The following is a 22,071-nucleotide window of genomic DNA, read 5'->3' as shown; positions in this document are numbered from 1 at the left end:
CTTCCCACCCACAGACCAGAATTGTATAAATCCTCCCTTTCCCTACCTGGCCTTGGACTTCAAGTTCCTGTTGGACACAGCAGACATAAAACAGCCTGGTTGTGAAGTGAGGAATCCCCAAGAAATCCTTTCCTGCAAAACTAGGTTTTTGTGTATTCACTGGTAGTATCTCCAGAGATGTCAGCGCTGTCGCAAGAAAACATTTAAATCAATGATAAACAGTCCTGTTCAGCAATAAATGCCAGGTGGATGGTTCCACAGTGTGATTTATGTGCAGATTGGGTGGGGGGGCGGGTTTCCAGCTAGTCTTCCTGCTCTTTTGAAAAGGTTCAGGTGGGTCTAGTCCAGGGACAGGCAATTATTTTGGCTGGAGGGCTGCTTTAACGAAATGTAGTGACCTGTTGAGTACTGAATGGGTAGCCCTGCCCCTTGACAGGTGCCTTGCCCCCTGGTCACCATCTTGGGACTGGATGTTTCACCCCTAACCCTTACCTTTGTCACTGGAAGTCCCTCCCCTTGCCCCTGGAAGTACTCCTTTTGGGAGTGGTGGGGTTACCATCTTAGAACCAGGAAAAAAAAATCATACACTAGAAGTCAAACACCTATTAAAACATTTTTAATTTTATTACAAAAAATATTTGTCATGTTTTGTGTTTGTGTGCTGTATATAGAAGGGATTGCATGATAACTCAAAAATAAAGTCTCTTATAGTGCATGTGGTAGGTGGGGGGGTTGTGTTGGGGGTGCGGAAATAAAGTATGTTGGGGTGTGTATATGTGGGGGGCAGGGTGTGAGGTGAGGGTGGGTGGGAACTCCCCCAGATGGCTCATGGCCCCTGCTGCCGACAGCAAAGCAGGCAGGGGCTCAGGGAGCTCGTGCCCAGTGCAGTCACTGGTGCCTGGCAGGACACAGTTCTGGCCAGTGCTGCATGTGGGGGAAGGAGCACAGTCTGCCTGCCTGTGTCTGTCACAGGGGCTCTGCACTGTGTGCCCACAGCTTCCACACTTGCATGGGACTCCATGCTGGACTCTGCAGGTTCTGGGGCTCCCTCCACAGCAAGCGGAGTCTGGGGACCTGCACAGTAGGGGGTGGGGAAGGCGGCAGTCTCCAGCACGGGGCTTCCCTTGGTGCAAGTGCTGGAGCTACAGGCATGTGGCCCCCACAATAGAGGTAGCAGCAGGTGCCAGCTGGGAACTGTGGGGCCTGGGCTGGCTCCTGCTGGGTTCTGTGGTCCCAGTGTTGCAGCTGGGAGCTGCATGGCAGAGCTGGCCGGTCTGGTTGGGCACCTCTTGGCTTCAATGCTGGAACTGCAGAATGCAGCAGGAGTAGCCTGTCCCTGCCCATCCTCTTAGCCTGCCACTGCTGTCTTTCCCCAGTGGCTTCCCTGCCTGCCTGCCCACCAGTGGGCCATACTTTGCCTGCCCCATGTCTAGTCTAAATGCTTTCATCCTCTAGGAAATTCTGTGATTTTGTTTTAATCTATAGTCTTAGCAACTGTTTTCTTCTGCTCTTTCAGCGAATTTGTAGCCATGAAGTGCCCTCCTGCCCAATATGCCTGTATCCACCTACTGCAGCAAAGATCACCCGCTGTGGGCATATCTTCTGCTGGGCATGTATCCTGCATTATCTCTCCCTGAGTGAGAAGGCTTGGAGCAAATGTCCTATCTGTTATGGATCTGTTCATAAAAAGGATCTCAAGAGGTAAGACTTAAGGAGCATTTAAATACCTCAACTCTTCTTAATGTTAATTTTTGTTACTAATCTCCTCCCTGCATTGCAGTGTTGTTGCTATGGAAACACGCCAGTATGCAATTGGTGACACCATTACAATGCAGCTGATGAGACGAGAGAAAGGTGTCTTGATAGCATTACCTAAATCCAAGTGGATGAAAGTAGTACAGCCTATTCACCTTGGAAGTGAGTATTTTTGAAGATTGTTACTTTGAACTCCTGGCTCTGTGTCTAACTAGGAAATTTGGATGTGGAAGCTGAGACTTTCTTTGCCACCCTTTTCAGATGTGGCAGATGATAATCCCATTTAAGGATAGGGGTTTAATAGCTGGAGAAACTGAACTTACTATATCTTGAACTGGCATAGTGAAACTGTTAAGCCTACAGTGCCATTCCCTAAAACTTGAATTGATGGGATGCAATACACTGATTCAGGTTACTGTGTTGTAAAGCCCTTCCAACTCAGTAATAGATCCAGTGTTGGAATAGTGCATTTCACAGATGCCAGATTGCCAGTACAGATGTTACTTTTTTCCTCTTGGTACGTCTCCTCAGCTTTCCTCCCAACCCAGGGTTCAGCACAGTGAATGATCTTTAGGTTTGATTTTATTCTGTAGCCCATGTCAGGTTTTATTTGAGACTGTCACCTGCTTCAAGATGTGCTCTCACTTCATACACGCCCCTCGCCTCCAGGTCCCAGAATGCTCTGAAAGTGAAAAGAGATAAAAGGGGATGATGCTCCTTTATCCACTTGTAGCCACAGATAGACACTAACTTTGGTTCTCAATAGTTGTGCCTTTAAGTGTCACTGCTCGGTTTCTTTTATGAGGTAGTAGCATGTCAATACAGAATAATTTTATAGAGAAACTTTCTACCAGAAGTGAAGATGGTACTTGTCTCTGTCAAGGGTTTTTCCAAGCATCTGACATGCATACTAGATCTTTGGTCTTGGTGGGGATTGTCATTCTTTGAGGTGTTCTAACCATGGCTGTTTGCCCCATGAGCATTCAAGGAGGATAGGAGGAGGTTTCAAACTATTTTGGCCATGGAACTGCTTGGTTGATGTCACTCAAGGAGCCACATTAAGGGGAAAAGGTCAGTTTAGGCTCTGAATGCCTACAGTTCCAGCACATTAAAAAGTTGCACATCTCTACACTACTAAGCCGAATCTTAGTATTAATAGGACTAAACATCACAGGCCTGTTTTTTTCAACTCTTTCCTAGTCAGAAAACTTTTGAGGTAGGGGGAGATGTGCATGTATGCAAATTGGAGCAGTTCCTTCCTCTTAACAGTAAAACACCCTCTACAGAAAAAAAAAACAATGGTAGCTCTTATAGCCTATGTTTGTATAGTATCATGCTGTTTCTTGGATTTTGGGGTTTCTGTATCACTCGGGTCAGGACTATACAGTTTTGCAATCCTAGTTCACTTAGGACTTGATCATCTTCCTTCCTTTCCCTCATTCATTGAGTACAGCCTACCAAATTATACCATAGGTAGGGATATTCAGGGTGGGGGCTACTTGTTTGTATCCAGAGAACTTAAAAATGAACTCTGCACAGTTTTTTTTACTGTCTTCCACAAGCTTTCTTCTTTGAAAAGTCCTGTAACATCCTAAATGAGGAGCTGGTGGGGAATGAACTTAGGCAGTAGTGGGGTAAATCTCTTCATAGCCCTGCTTGGCAGAAGGTGTACAGGATCACCCTAGGAACTCCCATGAGAAGGTTCCCTTGTCTCGATTGCACTTGGTAATGCATTCCATGAATAAGAAAATGCAGTGTTCATCTATAATTGTGGTTACAAGTAACTCCTATTTTTGTGGGCTGGACCACTAGGAGATTAACTCGGCTGTAATTATCAGAGTTTTAACTTGAAACTTGTAAAATGACATTCCAAAAGATACCTTACTGGATATTCTTTCTCGGTCAGATGAACAACACAGCCAATACTCTAAGTTGCTTCTGGCCTCCAGGGAGCAAGTGCTGCAGTGGGTGATCCTGGAAGAGAAAGCAGCGTTGCTACGACAGTATGAGGAGGAGAAACACACTTCTGAGGCCTGCTTCATTGAGGCAGCTATCCAGGAACTGAAGGTGAGAGGCTCCTTCTGTGGGGCATCTTAATGGTGACATTTTCTTGAATGAAATGAGGCATCCAGTTAACAGCTGCTTCAGAAGATTTGACAAAGGGAGTTGTTTGTAGTCATACGATCATTCAGTTTCTGTGGCAAATATCAGTAATGTGGTACCTTGGTATTGCTCACAGCACCACCAGGCATTAAGCAACTATGTAAATCCTGGAAAGGAGTAACCACATAAGTCCCAAACCCAGACAGAAATGTACTCCACACAGTACCATCAGCTTTTGAATGTGGTCCTTATCATAGAGATAGTGGTGGAAACTTCTCAGTAGAGGAAGTTATGATTTCCTTATCTCGGGCATAGCTAACTCTCTAGTTCTCTTGCCTTCTTAAAATGCCTGTTTTCAAACGTGTATGATGTCCTGTTTTGAGAGAATTTCAAGTATGTAGAAGATGGCTTGTGGAGGCCACACTTCCTTCTGTCATCTAATGACCACTCTCTGTAATGGAGAATACCATTCTATGGCTACTGTGAAATGTAGGGGGAAAAGACTAGCAGTGCGTGTATAGTTTTGCCATTGTTTTTTTTGTAGTGACAATTCTTTTGGTGTAATACAAAACTGAAGCAAACCTGTTGTCTTTCTTTGGGGGGCCTGTAGGAGCGAGAGATTGCCCTCTCTCCTGACCAGATTAAAGACTGTGACATTGCAGGAGCCACAGCAGCTGTAGAGGAATTGACCCTAGAGGGTTCTGAGACCATAGGGTTTCCAGTTTCCCAGAAGACAAAGGTGGGTGGTCTTCTTCCCTTCCCTCGAACAGATGCTAACAGTGGTTGAATCTGCCTCCTTACTGTAGTATAAGGACAGCTGTGGGGTGTGGGTGGGTGGGTATGTGGTGTATGTATAAGTTTCCTTTGGAAAGCTTGTGTACTAGAAATTCAAAATGGGCCGACATGGCATGAATAATAATTTGTACATTGCTTTTTCTGTTCTAACAGTGTGTTCTAGAATATTTATCTGCATTTGATGAAGAAATAGTGGAAGCTTCCTCTGTCGATTCTGCAAGCTCCTTTCTGCTTCCTACAGAAGCAGGAGAGGGAGTGATGGATGAGGGGAATGTACCTGAAGTGGGCACTATGGACATACCAGATGTGAATAGTATAACAGAGAGCAGTCCAGCTGAAACTAACTGTCAGAAAACTAAATATGCAACTACCAGTGGACATCTGAGCAACTCTCCTTTTTATTACTTCTACCAAGGTTAGTATGGTGCAGTGTGCAGTCAAGGGGAGAAGCGTTTTCCAGAAATGTCACAGAAGGACCCTTATAGCTTCAGCAGACTTACAAACTTGTTGAATTGTATTAAAAATAGACTTTTTCAAAGAAAGGCATCTGAACTTTATCATTGATGCCTGAAATGAAGAGTTGGAAGAAGAGTATGCAGTGAAAAGTTAGCAGGTGAAGAAATGACTAAGGGGCAGGGGGGATGACACAACAATACATGCTTTACTGGAAGAAGCAGCGGGTTAGTTCAACCCAGCTCTGCAGCATCTATGGAGATTGTGCACTTCAGTGGTTTTTTTGGCACTTTTTTATCTAAAGCTTATTTAATAGTCTATTAGATAAAAGTGCCCAAAAAGACCCACTATAGCACCCAGTTTATACTGATGTTGGGCAAGCCGAGTCCAACTAACACTGCCTCTTCTAGGCATGCACTGGGCTTCATGTGGGGGCATGTGGAGTTTAAAGTGCCACTTTTTTTTAAACATCTGTAAGCAACCTTACTGTAACCAGTACTGCACTGTACTATGACTAGTAAATCTTTTATTTCCCAGCGGAGGATGGGCAGTGCATGTACCTTCACCCTGTGAATGTTCGCTGTCTTGTTCGTGAGTATGGCAGCCTGGAGAAGAGTCCAGAGAAGATTACTGCAGCTGTAGTAGAGATAGCTGGCTACTCCATGACAGAGGTAACTGCTTCAGCTTTCCCTTTTTAATCATGGATTCTTGCTTGGGGAGGACAGTGGTGAATTTTAATGGTAGAGAGGGTAGATAAAAAAGTCAACACACACAAAAAAAATTGGCATTTTTTTATTTAAATCAGATTTTTTTAAAATTTAATTTATCTTTTTAAGATGCTTTAAAAAACTATAAAGATAGTTTTAATTTAAGATATGTTAAAGCTCAAAGATATTATCATGGACTAGGGATTATAACTTCTAATTGTATACTATTTCAGACAATATATTCATGTAACCTTTTTAGAAGTTTGATAAATGGGTCACAACAAGCCATGGACTATATTAGGGGCCCAATCTGATGGGGCTTCCAGAAGTTCCTCTATAGATTAGTAAAGATTAAAGAAAACCACTCTACCCAACAGAACTCAGTGCTCAGTCTATAAGATCCCATTAAACGTTGCTATGATGCTTAGTTTCAGTTCTCCAACCGTGAATTTGTGTCGAGATCATAGCTAGACAAAGTTCTTTGGGTAGATGTGGTATCTTTTATTAGACCAACTAAATAGTTGGAAAAATTGTTCTTTGCAAGCTCTTTGGCACAAACACCCTTCTTCATGCTTAGGGAGAGTTTGTTGTCTCCAGAGATAACATCCTTGTTAACAGCAGTATATGGAGATGAGAGATAACAGACGTGTCACATTACCCACCCATCAGCCCTATTGCATCTCTACAAGTTTGTGTACACAGTCATGCCCTTACCTTTTATCTGCAAAGCTTCAAGAAGTTAAATGAATAAAGGATATCAAGCAAGAATGCACTTTTTGTAGAAGATGATGATTAAATTGAGGCTTCTTGACCAGTGATTTAAATCAAATCCACCCTGATGGTGGTAGGTAAGATACTGATAGGAAAGAGCATCTGAAGTGATTGTCAAACACTCTCCAATACTTGCTGGAGCTCTCTTTCTCTGGTGGGGGTGGAGTTGGGATCCGCTTGCTGCAGCTCCTTGGAGGTACCTTTTAAAGAGTATTTGAAGTATCAGTTCAGTGGATGCAGGTGGATAGTGAGCAAGAAAAAAGAAAAATCCTAACAGAGCAGAGGACAGGTAGGAGATTTGAGTTAATGAAAGGGCTAATCCAACTAGGAAACCAAGGCCAGCAACCTGAAAGTTTTTGTACACGAAGGCAAGGAACCTGGGCAAAAAAAATTGGAAGAACTAAAATTGCTGATCCATAGTTTGAAACTAGAGGTAGGAAGAACAGAAAGAAGCCATGCAGAATAAGTCAGGATGGTAACATTCAAAGGTGTGCACCATACAGAACTGATTTTTGAAAAACAAAAGAAAAAAACCCCAGTGAAGGTGGTAAAGGGTAGCTTTCTACATTGGTGCTGTAGCAGAGGCCAGATATTCCTGGATCTGATGGCTTACTCACTTCTTCACCACAAAGAGATGTATTAGAGACATACTTAAGCCTGTTGGATGCGTTTTGTTTGTTTGGGAACATGTTTTTGTGCAGGGATGAGGGTTATAGTACAACCTGGAATGCAAGTGACTTTGTGGTGGGGAGGGGAGAAGCACTTACTCTGGGTTCTGGCTTAGTAGAGACCTCTATTCTGTCCTTGTAGGATATAAGACAGCGTCATCGTTACCTATGTCACTTGCCTCTCACCTGCGAATTCAGCATTTGTGAACTGGCTCTGAAGACTCCCATCCTTTCCAAGGAAACCCTAGAGATGTTTTCAGGTTAGTGCTTGGGGAAAAATAGTGCTTGTTTTTGCAGCCAGGAGGTCAGAGAGATTAAGAACATTAATGGCCATTGTGCATTTGTGCCATAGTAGCTGTTTGGAATTGGGCTGGCTGAAACTAGGAATTGCCCTATGCAGGCTCTAAACAAGTTTTGAGGTGTTCCATAATGTAGACATTTTGTTTCTGTGCAGAATAAAGGAAGTATGAGGTAGAAGATTAGACAGTAGTTAAGAAAGATCAGTCTTCAGGAGAACATGGAAACTGCATTTGCTCTTTCAAGGGTGTCTCAATGAATTGGAAATATGTAGCTCCCTAAATAAGACACTTTACCCAGCACTAACTTTTACCTGATAACCAATGATCTGTGCATCTGTTTAGATGACCTTGAAAAGAGGAAACGTCTGCGACAGAAGAAAGCTCGTGATGAGCGACGTCGGGAACGCAGAATTGAGATGGAGGAGAACAAAAAGCAGGGCAAGTGTAAGTCTCTTGCATACAATGAGTAGGTTTACTTCTCAAATGCTGAGGAGGTTATTGATTAGTTAATATGGTAAGGTTAAATCTGAGTTGGGGTCTCTTTTTTGTTTTTGTTGTGGTTTGGGTTTGTTGGTTTTTTTTGGGGCAGGGGGGGCACGTTTTTTGTTTTTTGAGACTTAACTAGTATGTGTTAAATCACTCGCCTGTGACCCTGCCAGTATACAATAGCAAACCTACTCCTTTTGTAGGAGTTGAGCAGGTCATCAAATAACTGTTCTACACAAGGGATTTTAGAGCCCTAGGAGACCCTCCCACTAACCTTGACTGCTACTGTGGTGATAGCCCACTGATCTGTGGAATTGCATGCTGACCTTGGCTACAGACATCATGGCACCCAGGCTTCTGCTCCCACTGCTGCAGTGACACAAGTCACCACTGATTATATAAAGGAGATGAGGCACCTAAGCAGGTGGCTCTGAACCTGAATTGTAGCATTGGTCTTAAACGACTATGGTGTGGTAATAGTGGTGGCCAAGAAATGTTTTTTCTTTTCCATTGCATTTGCAAAGTGTCATCTGGCACAGCTCTTCCAGGTGGTGAATGGCCTAGTTAATCCGGCTTGTATCTGTGTGGAATCTGAGTCGTCTTCTGTCTGATAAATTTTACTGGCTGTTTTGCAAACAGTTTCCTGTACCTGTCATGGCTTGAGGGCCACCACATTTGCTGCAGAGTCAGCTCCTGGAGCTGAGGAATTCTGGTCTCATCCTATTATGGCTTGTTTTAAATTCGTTGTTGCCATGGGCAGGCCTAGGATTTTGATAAGGGGGTACATATGGTGTGGCACATCTCATGAAGAGAGAAACCTGGGATGGCTAACGCAACAAAATTTGCAGAATAAAGGACAGTTTGAATAGTGGGACTCAAGACCATTAGAATGATAAAGGGTCATTAACACCTGTGGTATGGAGAGAAAAATGGCAGGAACTGGGGAGATGGCAGTGAGCCCTGAAGTCAATTGAGTCCTGCATCAACCTGAATAGAAGTGTCACTGGCCTTCCCAGGCAGGTGGCTTTAAACTTTGGGTAGAGCAGGAATCAGAGGGGTGCAGCTGTACCATTGCAGCCCTCTGGATCTGCCCCTTGCTATTGCCTGCTGATTTATGAAGGATGTGCTGTGTCTGAGGGTGACCCAGCTGTGAACTTGGCCCGTGCCTATCCTGGCTTGGAAAAGCTATTGGGTGGAAGGTGGAAACCAGAGTCACTGCTAGCAATCCTGCCCTTCTGAAGGATGGCACTGATACTGGATGCTCCTAAGTCTGCCATTGTCTGGCCCCTGCTCAAGAAGCCTTCACTTGGTGCTGACCTTCCCTGCCCCATGGCCCTGTCTCAAGCTGCTTTTTGGGGGAGCATCATTGGATAGTTGTCTGACAGCTCCAAGGAACATCTGGATGCCATAGGTTTCCTGGATCCTTGTCAGTCTGGCTTTCATCTTGACACAGAGACTGCCTTGGTTTTTGCTCTTCACCTGAAGATTGACAAAGGGAATTTGTGCCCTGCTGATCTTAATTTTTCAGCAGCCTCTGATACAATTGACCATGAAGGTGGGTATTCATGGGACCACTCTAAATTGGTTCCACTCTTTCCTAGCAGGGGAGTTCCCATAGTGATGAGGGCCAAGTCTTTGAAACTTTTACGCAGGGTCCTCCAGGGCTCGTATCTTATTGCCCTTGCTGCTTCTGTGTGTACATGAGGCCACTGGGTAAAACTTGTGCAGAGAACAAGGTTCGATCAATATGGACACTTTGACTCATGAACCTCTCCTCCTTTTCTGACCCTGGCCCTGCAGTCTCAGTCCTTTCCCAGTGCTTAGCAGCAGCCAGGGACTAAGCATATGTGAACCAGTTGAAATTGAATCCAGACCAGATAGAGGTGATGATGGTAAGCAGATCAGTTGACTTAAAGAGGACTGAGACGCCTGTCATTGGGGTTTTACTTCCTTGTCAGTCAAATTCACAGCCTTGGAGTACTTATGGATTCTTTGCTGCACCTAGATCTTTAGGTGGTGGTTGTGGCTAGGAGTTTTACCAACTCCATTTGATGTGAACCTTTCTTTCAAACTCCGATCTGACCATCATCTATGCTAGTGGTTCTCAGCCTTTTTTTATTGGGACCCATATGTAAACATCAGTGGGCAGTCCTGACCTAGTTCTTCCCCTCACTTCTGACCTGCTGCCCCCAAGTCCCAGCCCCCCAGTGTGTGGGGCATGGAGGTGTATGGGGGGGCCCAAGCAGGCTGTGTCTCTGCCTTCCTGTATGGGGAAAAGCCACAATTCCCCCCCCCCCCATTTTTTCTCCTTTAAAGGAGAATTCATTTTTATAGTTTGTTTATCCAGGTTTGTTCATGACCCTTTCATATATTCCTGTGACCTGCTTTCGGGTAATGACCCATGGGTTGAGAAACACTGATCTATGCCCTTGTAATCTAGAAATTAGATTTCTATGATGAGTTCTACAATGGGCTGCTGTCTTTGCAAACCATCTGAAAGCTGCAGCTGGTACAGAATGCAGTGGCTTGCCTTCTGACGGGTGGATTGTCAGGAATGCATAACTCCAGTGCCCCAGAGACTGTACTGGTTCCCAGTAGCATTCCTGGTGCAATTCAGGGTCCTGGCTTTGACTTATGAGGTCTTAAGCAGTCTGGGCCCTATGAACCTAAGGGATCACCTTCTTCCTTTGTACACCATCATGATCCCCAAGGTCAGCAGAGAGCAACCTTCTACAAGTACCATCAGTATGCCAAGTCCACTTGGCAAAAGGTGTAGGAAGTCATTGTCACTTGCTTGTCAGCTCAAAAAATATGTTAGTTCCCTTTTTAAGATGTTTTCTTTTGTCACCATTCTTTTTAAGTTTGTTCTGTTTTTCTTATTGCAAGATGCCCCGAGTTGTTTTGGTAAAGGTGATGCATAAATCAAATAAATATTATACAGAAAATTCCCTGTTAAAATAGCTCTATACAACTTAGATGTACAAGAGTTGTGGGACACTGGAGAATTGCCATGAAAAAGGGATATCCAAGTAGCTCATAGGGTACTTGGGTCCTGTGTCTTAGAGTCTCCCTTTTAAGTAAAGTTGCAGAAGGAGCAGACATTTGCACAGGTATCTATATGTGCCTAGCAGTGAGGCTTGTTTTGAGCCTCTCAAGGTAGAAGATGAAGTCACAAGATCACTAAACCTTTCTACCAGGGAAGAGACTATAATCTCTGTCCATGGGACAACTTTTGATGCTTGTAGACTAACCCTTATGTTCTCCTTTTTTTTTTTTTTAAATCTTGTTCATGGCTTTTGTCCTAGATCCAGAGGTCCACATTGCTCTAGAGAATCTGCAACAGTTCCCTGCCTTCAGCTCTTGCTTGGGAGAGTCCATCAGCAATGATAACCAGAGTCCTTTTTTACTTCCTCCTCTTGGCAGAAGTCCTGTATCTGAGACAGGTGAGCATTTGTGAGAAGTCATAAATGGCAGATGAACTGATGCCTTGGGGAACAATGACTCGACTGCTTAGGGGGCAAAGTTAGATTGGCCATTACTGCTAGTTTTGGACTGCTGTAGTGGTGAACTTCAGAAGGTCAGCATCTGAAAATGGAGGATCAAATGCCTTTTCCTTTTTTTTCCCTCCTCTGCCTTTCTTCTACTCTGTCTTGTCCTGTACTCTGGGAACAATATGAGGATTGCATTGTCATCCCACTTCTAAGAAGCCTTAGAAGGGAAAAGAACCATTTTAAAGAATAATGGATTCCTTCCCAAATATGCACCCACAGAGGGGTGGGAATGTTGTCACTATAGCCCTACCTTTTGGAGAACAACCATTTGGTTTCTCCTTTCTCTGGATTATGCTGCCTTTTTATTTTTATATAGGAAAATGTGGCACTTTTATGTAGTGTTCAGTAGGATCAAGTCCAGTAAATTTACCACCTGTAATACTTTATTTGGGATCTCCTTCCCAAAATTCCTGGGGTCCTCTTTTAAATTTCTAGTAGAAATCTCCCTATAGAAAAACTTCCAGGTATAGTCAGGAACATGTTTAAATATCAGGGGATTAAGCGAGTGTGGTGTGGGGAGGACTGAAATATCAAAATGTGACACAATAAACTGAAGATAGTGGGTCTTGCTGGATTTTTGATTTGGCTGGTTCCCCTTTCTCCTCAGTCATACTAACATGAAACTTTGCTAATGTAACTGGATCTCTTATGAACTTTTTTTTTCCTCCTGTCTCTGTAGAGTTTGTCCCTACTACACTGTTACCAGCTGCCAGCCTGGTCAGCCCATCACTCTGTGGGAGCTTGGAAGAAGAGTCTCCTTTCCCCTCCTTTGCTCAGGTAAATCCAGCTCCCTTAATGTAGTATGTGCAAGAGAACATTCTACTGACTTACCTTACTTGCTGTTCCCCAAGTAGTATGAAGCATGCAATCCCTATAGGAGGCCTTAAGAGCAGGGGGAATACACCCCTTGGTTGAGTCGAATGTTTTTATGGATCTGCCAAAGATTACTGAAGTCCTATATTCTGTCTCCAGAGTGATTATACTAACAAATCTAGGCTATTTGTAATTCCATGTGAATGGAAGTGTGGGAGGGAATTCCAGTAGATGAAGCCTGGTCAGATTTCTGGTATTCACACTTCTTTTTTCTTTTTTTTTTTTTTTTTCCCTCTTGGTAGATGCTGAGGGCTGGAAAAGCAAAGCCAGAAATATGGCCAAAATCTGCTCCAAAGAAAAAAGGTAAAGAAACCCTTCTAACCATCCTTCCATCTTGAGGTCTTTTAAAGCTCTTACTTCAGGTTGAAAAGCACTTCTGTATAGCTGAGGCCTGTTCAGCTCTTCTGTTTGTGCCTTTGTAGTAAGGATGATTTTTTTTTTCCCCAGAGGAAAATACTCTTGCCCCTCCTGCTCCAGTGGATAGTGATGGAGAGAGTGACAACTCTGACCGGATTCCTGTGCCCAGCTTTCAAAATTCTTTTAGTCAGGCTATTGAGGCCGCCTTCCTTAAACTGGACAAGCCATCCACATCTAATCCTCTCTCTGGTAAGGATATGATGAGCTTTTTTAGGTGACATGCAGCAGCCTTTATAGGGAGAGAAGGTTCTACCTTCCATTGTAGAGGTTATAAAAGCCTCTGCTGGCTGGAGTCTTTTCCCCACTGCAAGCATGGTATAATGCTGGCATAAGTTATCTGTATTCTGTTAGCAGTGTAAATGGCAAGTCAGGGACAGTTCTAACTCACACCACCAGAGTTGTTCTGAACAACTTGAGGTTGCAGAGCTGTTTCTGAACTGCCTCAACAAGGCTCCTGTCACTTAAAACAGCTGCCTAAGTTGTTGCAGCAGCCACAGCAGTTCAGGATTTTGTAAGTATAGTTGTTGCTAGAAGCCATCGTTTGCCATCTCTAGAAATGACAGTTGTGAATTGCACCTCGTATATGACCCATCATGATTGGGGGATCCAAGTCTTTGGTTCACTGCAGAAAAATGTGGATTTTCTACTTTTAAAGAATGCAGAAAACTGGGTTTCCCCTTGAGGGCAGGCTGAGTTCCAGCCTGTAAGGGGCTGGAGGAGTGGGGGAGGGTGATTTTGGAGGCCGAGGGAGCCCTGTGCATGAGTGCAGCTGCACCCAAGCAGCAGTGGAGACCAGCTCCCACAGCTCCTAGGTAAGTTGGGGGCAGGATGGAGGGGCACACAGGTGAAATGTTGTGGGGGCAGGGAAGGCATAGACAACATGGCACAAGGGGGCATGTGCTCCCCACATGCCCACTCCCTTCTTCACACTGGTGGGGCTGGGAGGGGTGTCAGCAGCCCCAGTGGCTGTAGGCCAGGAGTGAGGGATGTCAGCAGGGCTGAGGCTTCAGAGTGTGGGGTGCTGGCATAGACAAGGGCAACACACCAGCGTATCAGATCTGCTCAGTGTCACAAAGCAGCAGAGTGCGGGGGGAACAACCCGCAGCTAGACTCGCAACCTGCTAAGTGAAGGGGGCAGGAGGAGCTCTGACTTTCTTTGACTTAAAACAAAACAAAACAAAACAAAAACCCAACAAAACCAAAAATACAAACTTGCATACTAAAATATATAGGTATTTAGAATTTATTTTATTATAATGATTTGAGGTTCTGGCAGGCTTCCAAGTTGCTTTAAAATTGTAAGCATATCAATAAAACACTGTGTTTAACTGATACCTATATATAGTGGTGTTTCATTTTTAATCATAGAAAAAATGCAGATTTAGTTGGGGGTTTTTTATCTGAGAATTTGGGATTTTGTAAACGGAGAAAACTAGGACCTTATGATGCACTATTTTAGCATAGTCTGTGGGCTCTCTGTATGGCCAAGAATTTGTGTGTAATGTGGCAAGATGAACCTGAACTTGCCCAAAGGTTTTGGGACATCTGGAACGCTGCAGAATCACTGAAGGTATGAAGACATCTCAGATGAATTCAGATAAAGGCTTTTAAAGATGAACTGACTAGATGCAGTAATCCTTGGTTGCTATGCTCAATTTTAGAATTCGTAAGTTTGATAGCAGCACAGTGCAGTGCAATGTTGCACTGAAGATTTGTGTGTGGGGAAGAAAGGCATCTGTGTTCTACATCCTAACACATGTGAACATGATGGAAATGACACTATTTTGATAGACAGCGGGACAGTTCATCTCCAGTTAGGGATTTATGTACCTCCTCAATCTCCTGTTGTTTTTAGTAACCAGTAAAAGCCATCCATATTTTTCAAGTCCAGGTCAAAAAGAGAGAACTCCTCAGGCATCTGGGTTACTACTGACAGCTGTAAGGACCAGTAATCATAGTTCCCAGTACTTGAAGAAATAAAAATCATAAGTTCTGAAGTTAAACCCTGTGGCACTGGATGCTTGTGTAACAGATTTCCATACTAATAGAAATAGTGTTCTGTACATAATACCTCTAAAATTACTCCCTCCCCTATTTGTTAAATCCATTAAATGGCTTAAGTAGAAGCAAAACCCCTTAACTTTACTGTCTTCTTTCTTACAGAAGAAAAGGGAGGCAAGAAAAGAAAGAAGCAGAAGCAGAAGCTGCTCTTCAGCACCTCAGTTGTTCACACAAAGTGATATGCTGTCCCAGAGAAGTTTTCTCTCCTCTTGGTTTTTCTTTTCATTTTGCTTTTTGTTTTGCTGCTATAGTTTAAGTATTTAAGTTTGAACAGATTTAATCTGTTTCTGGGGCTTGAGGGGGGGAATCTGTGGAAACTTATATCGCAGTAAGGAGAGAAAATATTTTTCCAGATTATTTTGGTCTAAACCAATTGAATAAAGTATTGAGAAACACTGAACCTGGAAAACCGTTTAGCCAAGGCTTCCAGTCTGTGCCAAGTCAGTTCTTCTGGCCTAATACCCAGTTCAAATGCGTTTACAGCTGTCTATGGCACTGCCAGAGTGGTGCAATATGCTGCCTCAGTGAAGAGGCTGAGAACCTGCGTATAAACATGCATGGGAAGAAAGAAGTCCAGTAGACTAGACATGGCAGTGGTGTAGCTTTCAGCAAAGCTGAAAAGAAACATCATCCTCATAGCAGTTGCTGTTTGCCTCACACTGGAAACGAGCAATAGGGTTATCTGTTGTTCTTGCCTTTCTAAACAGTAATAAATCCTTCAGTTTAATTCTTCTGGCTTTTAGGGATTTAGAGGTGAGGTGAATGAAGCAGTACTCAGTAACTTGGCTCAAATGGCAACTCATACTAGAATCCCTTCATCAAAGAGGATGACAGGGATGCTTGTTAGAGGAGACCATCCTAGCTTACAGTTTGGAGTACTTCAACCTGGGTGAGGGAAACTGTGGTTCTCTAGTCCTTATATGCTAGAGTCTGTGTGCTTGCATGATTTGCAATAATTGTTCCTAGAATTCTGAATGATGAGGCTTGGTGGGGTTTTGAGACCTAGCTGGTCTCAAACTAGAGGAACAAGTGACACTGTATCTGCAGGTTTCAGAAAAATAACCCCATAGCAAGGAACCAAGATCTGTTTCTTTCAGGACACAGGCCTGCATCTGCTTGGTTTGTGGGCATACATTGGACTCTACTGGGCACATCTTACTATAAACATGCCTCTTTCCACCTACTCCCTTTCTTTTTCTTTACTTGAGCAGTCTTTCTACACTGCTTGTGGTTTGATTTGAAGCTAATGAGTTAAGTGGTGTGGATTTTTGTTGACTAAAATGAACCATAGGTGTAACGTACCAGCGAAGGCAAACAGTTGCAATAAATCATATGCACACATAGAACTGGTGCTTGAGTCTCTTCTGCTATATTCTACCTCACTACCTTGAATGTCCATTCCAAATCAACTCTGATATCTAGCTATTATAAAAATCCGCTTATTCTGGCTAGAGCACTCTGGTCTCAGCAGCCAACAACAATGGTTGTTTCAGTAGCCAATCTGAGTGCTCTGGAGAGATGGAATAAGTGTGTTTATTGTAGGTGACACAGGAGCCTCAGCTCCCCATATTCCCAGGCCAGTCTCCTTGGGGCTCTGTTCATACAAATCTGTTGTTCTGTACCAGCTCCCTTAAAGACAAGAACACTCCCGTTCTTCTCTGCTTCCCCCCCCGCCCCCCAGCAGAGCTTGTCTGTGCAAGCTGCCACTGGGTTGTGCAGCCCCTGAGCTGCAGGAGGACCCAGTGCTTCCCTCCACAGCAGCAGTGCCCCCTAAGCAAGGTACCAGTTGTGCAGGTGCAGCCCCAGCTTACAGGCAGCACCCACCAGATCCAACAGGGCAGAGGAGCTTAGGCTTGGTGGACTTCCAGTACCCCACACACTGCCTGGGACTACTGAGCAACAGACTGACTGCCCCATGAGGGCAGCTAGGTGTACTGGCAGCTGGAGAAGGCAACAAGGATGGTGCATGGGGCACTAAAAGCCCACCAAGCCTGAGCTTCCTCAAGCACTCCCAGGCTTCCAGCACCCTGTGCACCATCCCCACCACCTTTTCCATATAGGGGCTTTGTACACATGAGGAATATCGCTGTAATTTGTTACACAGCAAACTAAAATACATGAGGTGTTTTAGTTTGCTACATGAAGTCATTTAAATTGAAATACACCACTGAACATATAAACTATTACACAAATTGCTAAAAAAAGGGCAATTTCCTCATGTGTACAAGGGCCCTCTTGTTTAGTGTCACAGATAAGTCACAAGGTCAGACTTGACATAATATATATTTATATTCCTAAGCCTGTGTTTTACACATGGACAGCTTTATGTAGTCTGAGGGTGAGAAGTTTTGTTTCCATTGAAGTATTCACTCAAAATAACTAAAAGTCTTGTATCTAAAGAAATACTTTTGCAATAAAAATTTAATTGCAAATGTATTGTAGGTTTCAGCTAGTTTCACTTAAATCAGTCAAACTTTCTGCTCTCTTAAGGATCTGCTATCTATATGGCTGACACTGCATACAAGTAACAAAGCCAGCATTCCTTTTGACTCCCCTACTTCCCTCACATAAAGCTTGAATGAAGCTATAAAATAGGTTTAAGGCAAGCTGAGTTTTTTAAGCAAGGGTAATCAGTAGGGATCTATTTAACTCATAGCAAGACAACTATTTTTGTGGTCTGCTTATGGCATGAAGGCCCAATTTCATGGCTATTTCCTGGAGGCCCCACTTCTTGCTGCTGATTGCAGTGAGGGTGGGGCCTCTACCAAAGCAGTCAGTCTGAAGCACCTGAGTAGCTGCAGGGATTACTGCATTGTTTGAGTATTGCAGTAAGAACTGAGAGATTCTAAAACTTTATATGAATACTAACTGTGGGGTTTTATTGGGTTGGATTTCCCAGGAAAATCATTGCACATGGAGTATTTCCTGGCAATCACAGGTAACACTAGTTTTTGCAGTTACTGCAAAAACTTGTGAATTAAGTAGGTCCCTAATAATCAGTCCAGACACTGAAGGGCAGGGGATTGGGGTGAAAGTCTTTAAATTACAAATGCCTTAAATTTAGGTAAAACTGTCCAAATAAAATGGCTTTATCTGTCTCTCTTTTTTTTTTTTCCCTGATGTTAAAATGCTGTTTTTCAGAAATTGTATGGCTTCATGAAGAAGCAAAAAAGTACAAAGCTAAAATTTCTTTGAAAGTAACTTTACAAAATTGAGGCCCAACAGCTTTCATAGTGCAGAGATCTCCTGCATCGTGCCATCCCCATCTTGTAAGGCAAACGTTTTTCTCCTATTCTTTCCTCAGGGTGTTTGAGGAGAAACTAGCTATAGGGTAGTTTTGTCTATGCTGCCTGTTTTGGTGGAAGAACTAAATCGGTGTTGGGTGTTAAGAAGCTTTTTGACAAACCCCAAAAACACACCAAATAAACAAGTGTGACCATGAAGTCAACTGTAGAGGGAGTCGTAGTATAACTTGAGATACTGCAAGTTAAACCCCACTTCTGTAAATACCTAAAATTCCTCCTCACTAAAATATTTAGTTAGTTTGAAAAGGTGCCTCACATCTACTCTGAAAGTTCTTTCCACACAAGGGAAAGGCTTACAGAATCAAGCTCACTTTTTATTAACATTCACAGGTATGCTAGAAGGTTTGCAGCCAGGAGCTCTTATGTCTAGCTTGCATGAGATGTTGGGTTTCAAAACAGCTGAGGCTTTAAGCCCACTAGCTGAATTGCAGTAAAGCTTTTGCCTAGAATGATAAAACATAATGGATGATGTAAATAACTAGTCCTAGGGATACTGGATAACTATGCATTCTGCCTTAAGTGAGACTAGTCTTCTCTCCTCTTCTCCCCCCAAAAAATCCCTGTGAGTACCAAAGTAGATTCTGCTTTCTCTTCAGAGAGAGTTTTCTGGATTTTTAAAACGTATGTTGATGCCTGTCTGAATACTAAAAACAAGCCAGCTGGTTGAAAGCCAGTAGTCCTTTACTTTCCCCCTTCTTCAAGGGGGAACCTGAACTCCCTCATCCAGGAATGAAGGTGTTCAAAATTGTCTGAACACCCTAAGTAAGATTGTATGGTATCCTACTAATCTCTCCCTCCCCACTGTAAGTGGAGGAAAGCTTCATAGCTTACCATTTTCTATTGATCTCCTCCACAGAATTCAATGTTCTGGGTTTCTTTGTTTGGCTTTTTTTTTTTTTTACTGAAAACAGCAGAAATGAGGGAAGAACTACAATAGTTGATCTTCTTCACAAAACACAGGTAGTCTGAAACTAAGTTACAAGAATTTTGTCTCTACTTGTGAGAGGTGATAAATAATTACACTATGTTTAGTCTGTCTCTGCACAGTCATCCTCTTCCTCAGCACTTTGAAACTGCTCCTCTTCTACTTCCTGAAGAGAGCAGCCTAGTAGTGACTTCTGAATGGACTCTCTCTCCTCTGCAACAAGAAAGACCAACATAACACATCACTATTCAAACATTTCTTATCAAGGAAAATAAGGGTTTGACTAATCAGAAGTGAAGAATACTTTCTAGAATCAGACTAAAACAAGTAAAACAGCAACTGTGGTGCATTGTGCAGTACCACAATAGATCTTGCAAAGCCTGTGTGATGGATCCTTTTCAGAAGATCTGAATGGAGCAGCTACTTACCTTTATTGGTACAACTGTTCAAAAGCATCACCAGTTGTCTTCTGTTATACTGAATTAAAAACTTCTGACATGATCTTATCGTACCTAGCAGAAAAACAAGGGGACAGTTCTGTATGTTAAAAGGGCTTGATCAAACTAGCAGCATCTTGGGGTAAGATCAATATTCCCACAAAAAAGAAAGTTATTACAGCACAGCTATTCATCAAATAGTATGAAACAAAGCTGCAGCTTGATTTTATTTAAGTTGGCTACAGAATTAATAAAAAGGATCTTGCTATCCTTCCAGCCTCCCTTCCTCCTCTGAAAGCTTGGAGACCTGGGGTGCACCAATAGAGATTCTGGGGGCCAACAGCAACAGCCAGTTTTTAATAGCCAATACTGATTTGATTGCCAATACAGCTGCATCTAGCTGGTAAGTCTGTGGTGGAGGGGGAGGGATGGGGCATGGGGATCAATACTCCCCTGCAGATCAATACCCTCTGCCATAAAAGGAGTGGGGCAGGGTCTGGGGGGCAGCTCCTGCTGCTGCACACAGCCTGGGAGGGTACTGGGCAGGGGGGTGTAGGCAGGCTGTGTATACCCCCCAGTTTGTGCAGGGTGGGGCAGGGGCTGGAGGCCAGGGCCAGCTCTTCCCGGTGGAGGGGAGGCAGCAGGACCACACTGGTCTCTGGGTGGGCAGTGGCAGCACTAAGAAGAGGAGGCTGTAGCTCCCTCCCATCCTGTGACTTCCAGTACCACTGCCCACCCTGAGCACAGCCTAGCACGGCCCCAGCCCACAGCTGCAGCCTGCCACCCCACCTATGTCCCCCATAGATCTGGGGGCATATCCCCCTCCAGGGTGTGCGCAGTGGTGGGAGGCCCTCCCACCCCAGGCAGTGCCTGTACCCCACTCCCTCCTAGAACAAAGAGTGACTTGAACTTTGAATTAACTTCTATTTAAGAGTTAAGAGACACTGATGCCTCACTAAGGCTGCTACATTGACATTGTCCTGCAACTGGAAGAACAAGTAAAACTTGCACTCTTCCCTCTGATTGCAACCAGTGGTGAAGAACCCAAGATGCAACCTCTGCATACAAGGAGGGAGTAGTTAGCCCTGTTAAGCTGAAGAATTGATTCTCACCCGGGATGCCTTGAGATGCTTTCATAGTTGCTGTGTAAAGTTAGCACTTTTAGGTGTGCAAACATGAGTCCCAGAATTAAACCCAGAGTTTTCAAATAGGAATTAGCAGTGCTATGTTGAGGTCTGAGTTCTTTGCAACAGAAGAAATCAGAAATCATTATTTTTTCCTGTAGTCAAAGAAATGAATGGAAGCTCAGAGCTGACACCTCCCAAGGGGGACTTGAGTCTAGAGAAGTTGAGACTCACTGGTCTGAGGTCAAGCAGGAGGCAGCAGGGCAGGGCAGCACCTTAGAGCAGTTATTCCCAACCAGGGGGCCTCTAAATCCTATGCATGAGCACTGCCCAGTTTACAAAACAGGAGTCACCAGATAAGCCTGGAGATATCCAAGCACAATCCAGAGCTGGGTCTTCCCAAGCTCCTTGCACAGGAACAACTGCTGTTATTTTTCTAGGGTCAAAGAAATGAGCAAAAACTGAGGCAGCATTTCCCCGAGGGGCTGCCAGTCTAGACAGGCTGTGGCCGTGGCCTCCACGGCCCCGTGTAGGGATCCCTGCCCCCCACCCCGACACGAGCCCCGGGCACGAAAGGTAACTGACCCCCGACGTGGAGCGTGTGGAAGAAGCAGGGGTGCCGCTGGCCCCGGCTCTCCAGGTGCGTGACGAGGGGCAGAGCGGACCAGAGCAGGCGGTAGAAGTCCTTGCGGCAGCGCAGCAGCACGACGCCCGTGTAGGCGTTCAGGTACTTCACTGCGGGCGGCAGGGGGGTGGTCACCGGGAGCCGGTCCCCGGCCCAGCCGAACCGAGCCAGGCGAGGCCGCCGCAGCAGCGCGGGGCCGATACCCGCCCCCGCCCCTGCCCCTGACCTGTGAAGGCGATGGAGCAGCAGGCCAGCCCGTAGTCCCCGTGGGCGCGGGCCAAGGCGCCCTTGGCGGCGGCGGTCACGGCGCGCTCGTGGATGCAGTGCCGGTAGCGCGGATCCTCGGCCACCACCTCGCACAGCAGGTACCTACAGCGCCGCAGAGGCACCACGTGAGCGCGCGGGGATGGGGTAGGGTGGGGGTTCTGGAAGAGCGGGACTCACCTGTGCTTGAACCGCACCATCCTGGCCTCCGGAAGCGCCTGCCTCCTGTTCTCCCCAGACGGACGTCCAGCTCGACCAATAGGAGGCCGCGGGGTTGCACCTCGACCAATTGCCGCTAGGTAGGGGCAGGACCAGAACGTCGGCTGAGGAGGGGGAGGCACCGCAAGCAAATATGGCCGTGCTGTCCTGCGTTCTGCGCGCATGCGTGGCCGGGAGCACGTGGGTGCCTAGGCCCGAGGGGGCGGGTTCGTCCCCGCGCCCCGCATGGGGGC

At 44.8% G+C, this 22,071-nt stretch overlaps 2 protein-coding genes across 4 annotated transcripts in view; one reads left to right on the top strand and one right to left on the bottom strand.

The window, feature by feature from the left end:
• RNF10 (ring finger protein 10) overlaps positions 1–16,288 on the top strand; it is a 28,236-nt gene extending 11,948 nt beyond the window's left edge. Inside the window, exons 5-17 of one of the 3 annotated variants that reach the window (XM_019539216.1) lie at positions 1,517–1,701; positions 1,781–1,917; positions 3,662–3,822; positions 4,469–4,597; positions 4,807–5,068; positions 5,644–5,777; positions 7,395–7,512; positions 7,894–7,995; positions 11,343–11,480; positions 12,268–12,365; positions 12,704–12,764; positions 12,909–13,067; positions 15,045–16,288. In XM_019539216.1, the coding sequence (XP_019394761.1) occupies positions 1,517–1,701; positions 1,781–1,917; positions 3,662–3,822; positions 4,469–4,597; positions 4,807–5,068; positions 5,644–5,777; positions 7,395–7,512; positions 7,894–7,995; positions 11,343–11,480; positions 12,268–12,365; positions 12,704–12,764; positions 12,909–13,067; positions 15,045–15,118 (1,758 nt within the window). In that variant the 3' untranslated portion in view covers positions 15,119–16,288. Of the gene's footprint in view, positions 1–1,516; positions 1,702–1,780; positions 1,918–3,661; positions 3,823–4,468; positions 4,598–4,806; positions 5,069–5,643; positions 5,778–7,394; positions 7,513–7,893; positions 7,996–11,342; positions 11,481–12,267; positions 12,366–12,703; positions 12,765–12,906; positions 13,068–15,041 lie in introns of those variants that run through there. The other 2 variants (XM_019539215.1, XM_019539217.1) reach the window with 2 other exon arrangements.
• A 2,257-nt stretch (positions 16,289–18,545) lies between these two features.
• On the bottom strand, positions 18,546–21,908 carry POP5 (POP5 homolog, ribonuclease P/MRP subunit). The gene is made up of 5 exons (XM_019539212.1): positions 21,800–21,908; positions 21,582–21,724; positions 21,316–21,465; positions 19,598–19,681; positions 18,546–19,382 (listed from the first exon to the last, which is right to left on the bottom strand). The coding sequence occupies exons 1-5, from the start codon at positions 21,817–21,819 to the stop codon at positions 19,273–19,275; spliced, it is 507 nt and encodes a 168-aa protein (XP_019394757.1). The 5' UTR covers positions 21,820–21,908; the 3' UTR covers positions 18,546–19,272.
• Between the last annotated feature and the right edge of the window lie 163 nt (positions 21,909–22,071).

This window comes from Crocodylus porosus, unplaced genomic scaffold, assembly GCF_001723895.1.
Source record: "Crocodylus porosus isolate Cpor-Errol unplaced genomic scaffold, CroPor_comp1, whole genome shotgun sequence".
NCBI classification, from domain to species: Eukaryota; Metazoa; Chordata; order Crocodylia; family Crocodylidae; genus Crocodylus; species Crocodylus porosus.
The sequence above is the reverse complement of the archived record's forward strand: the minus strand, read 5'-3'. Positions and strand labels throughout refer to the sequence as shown.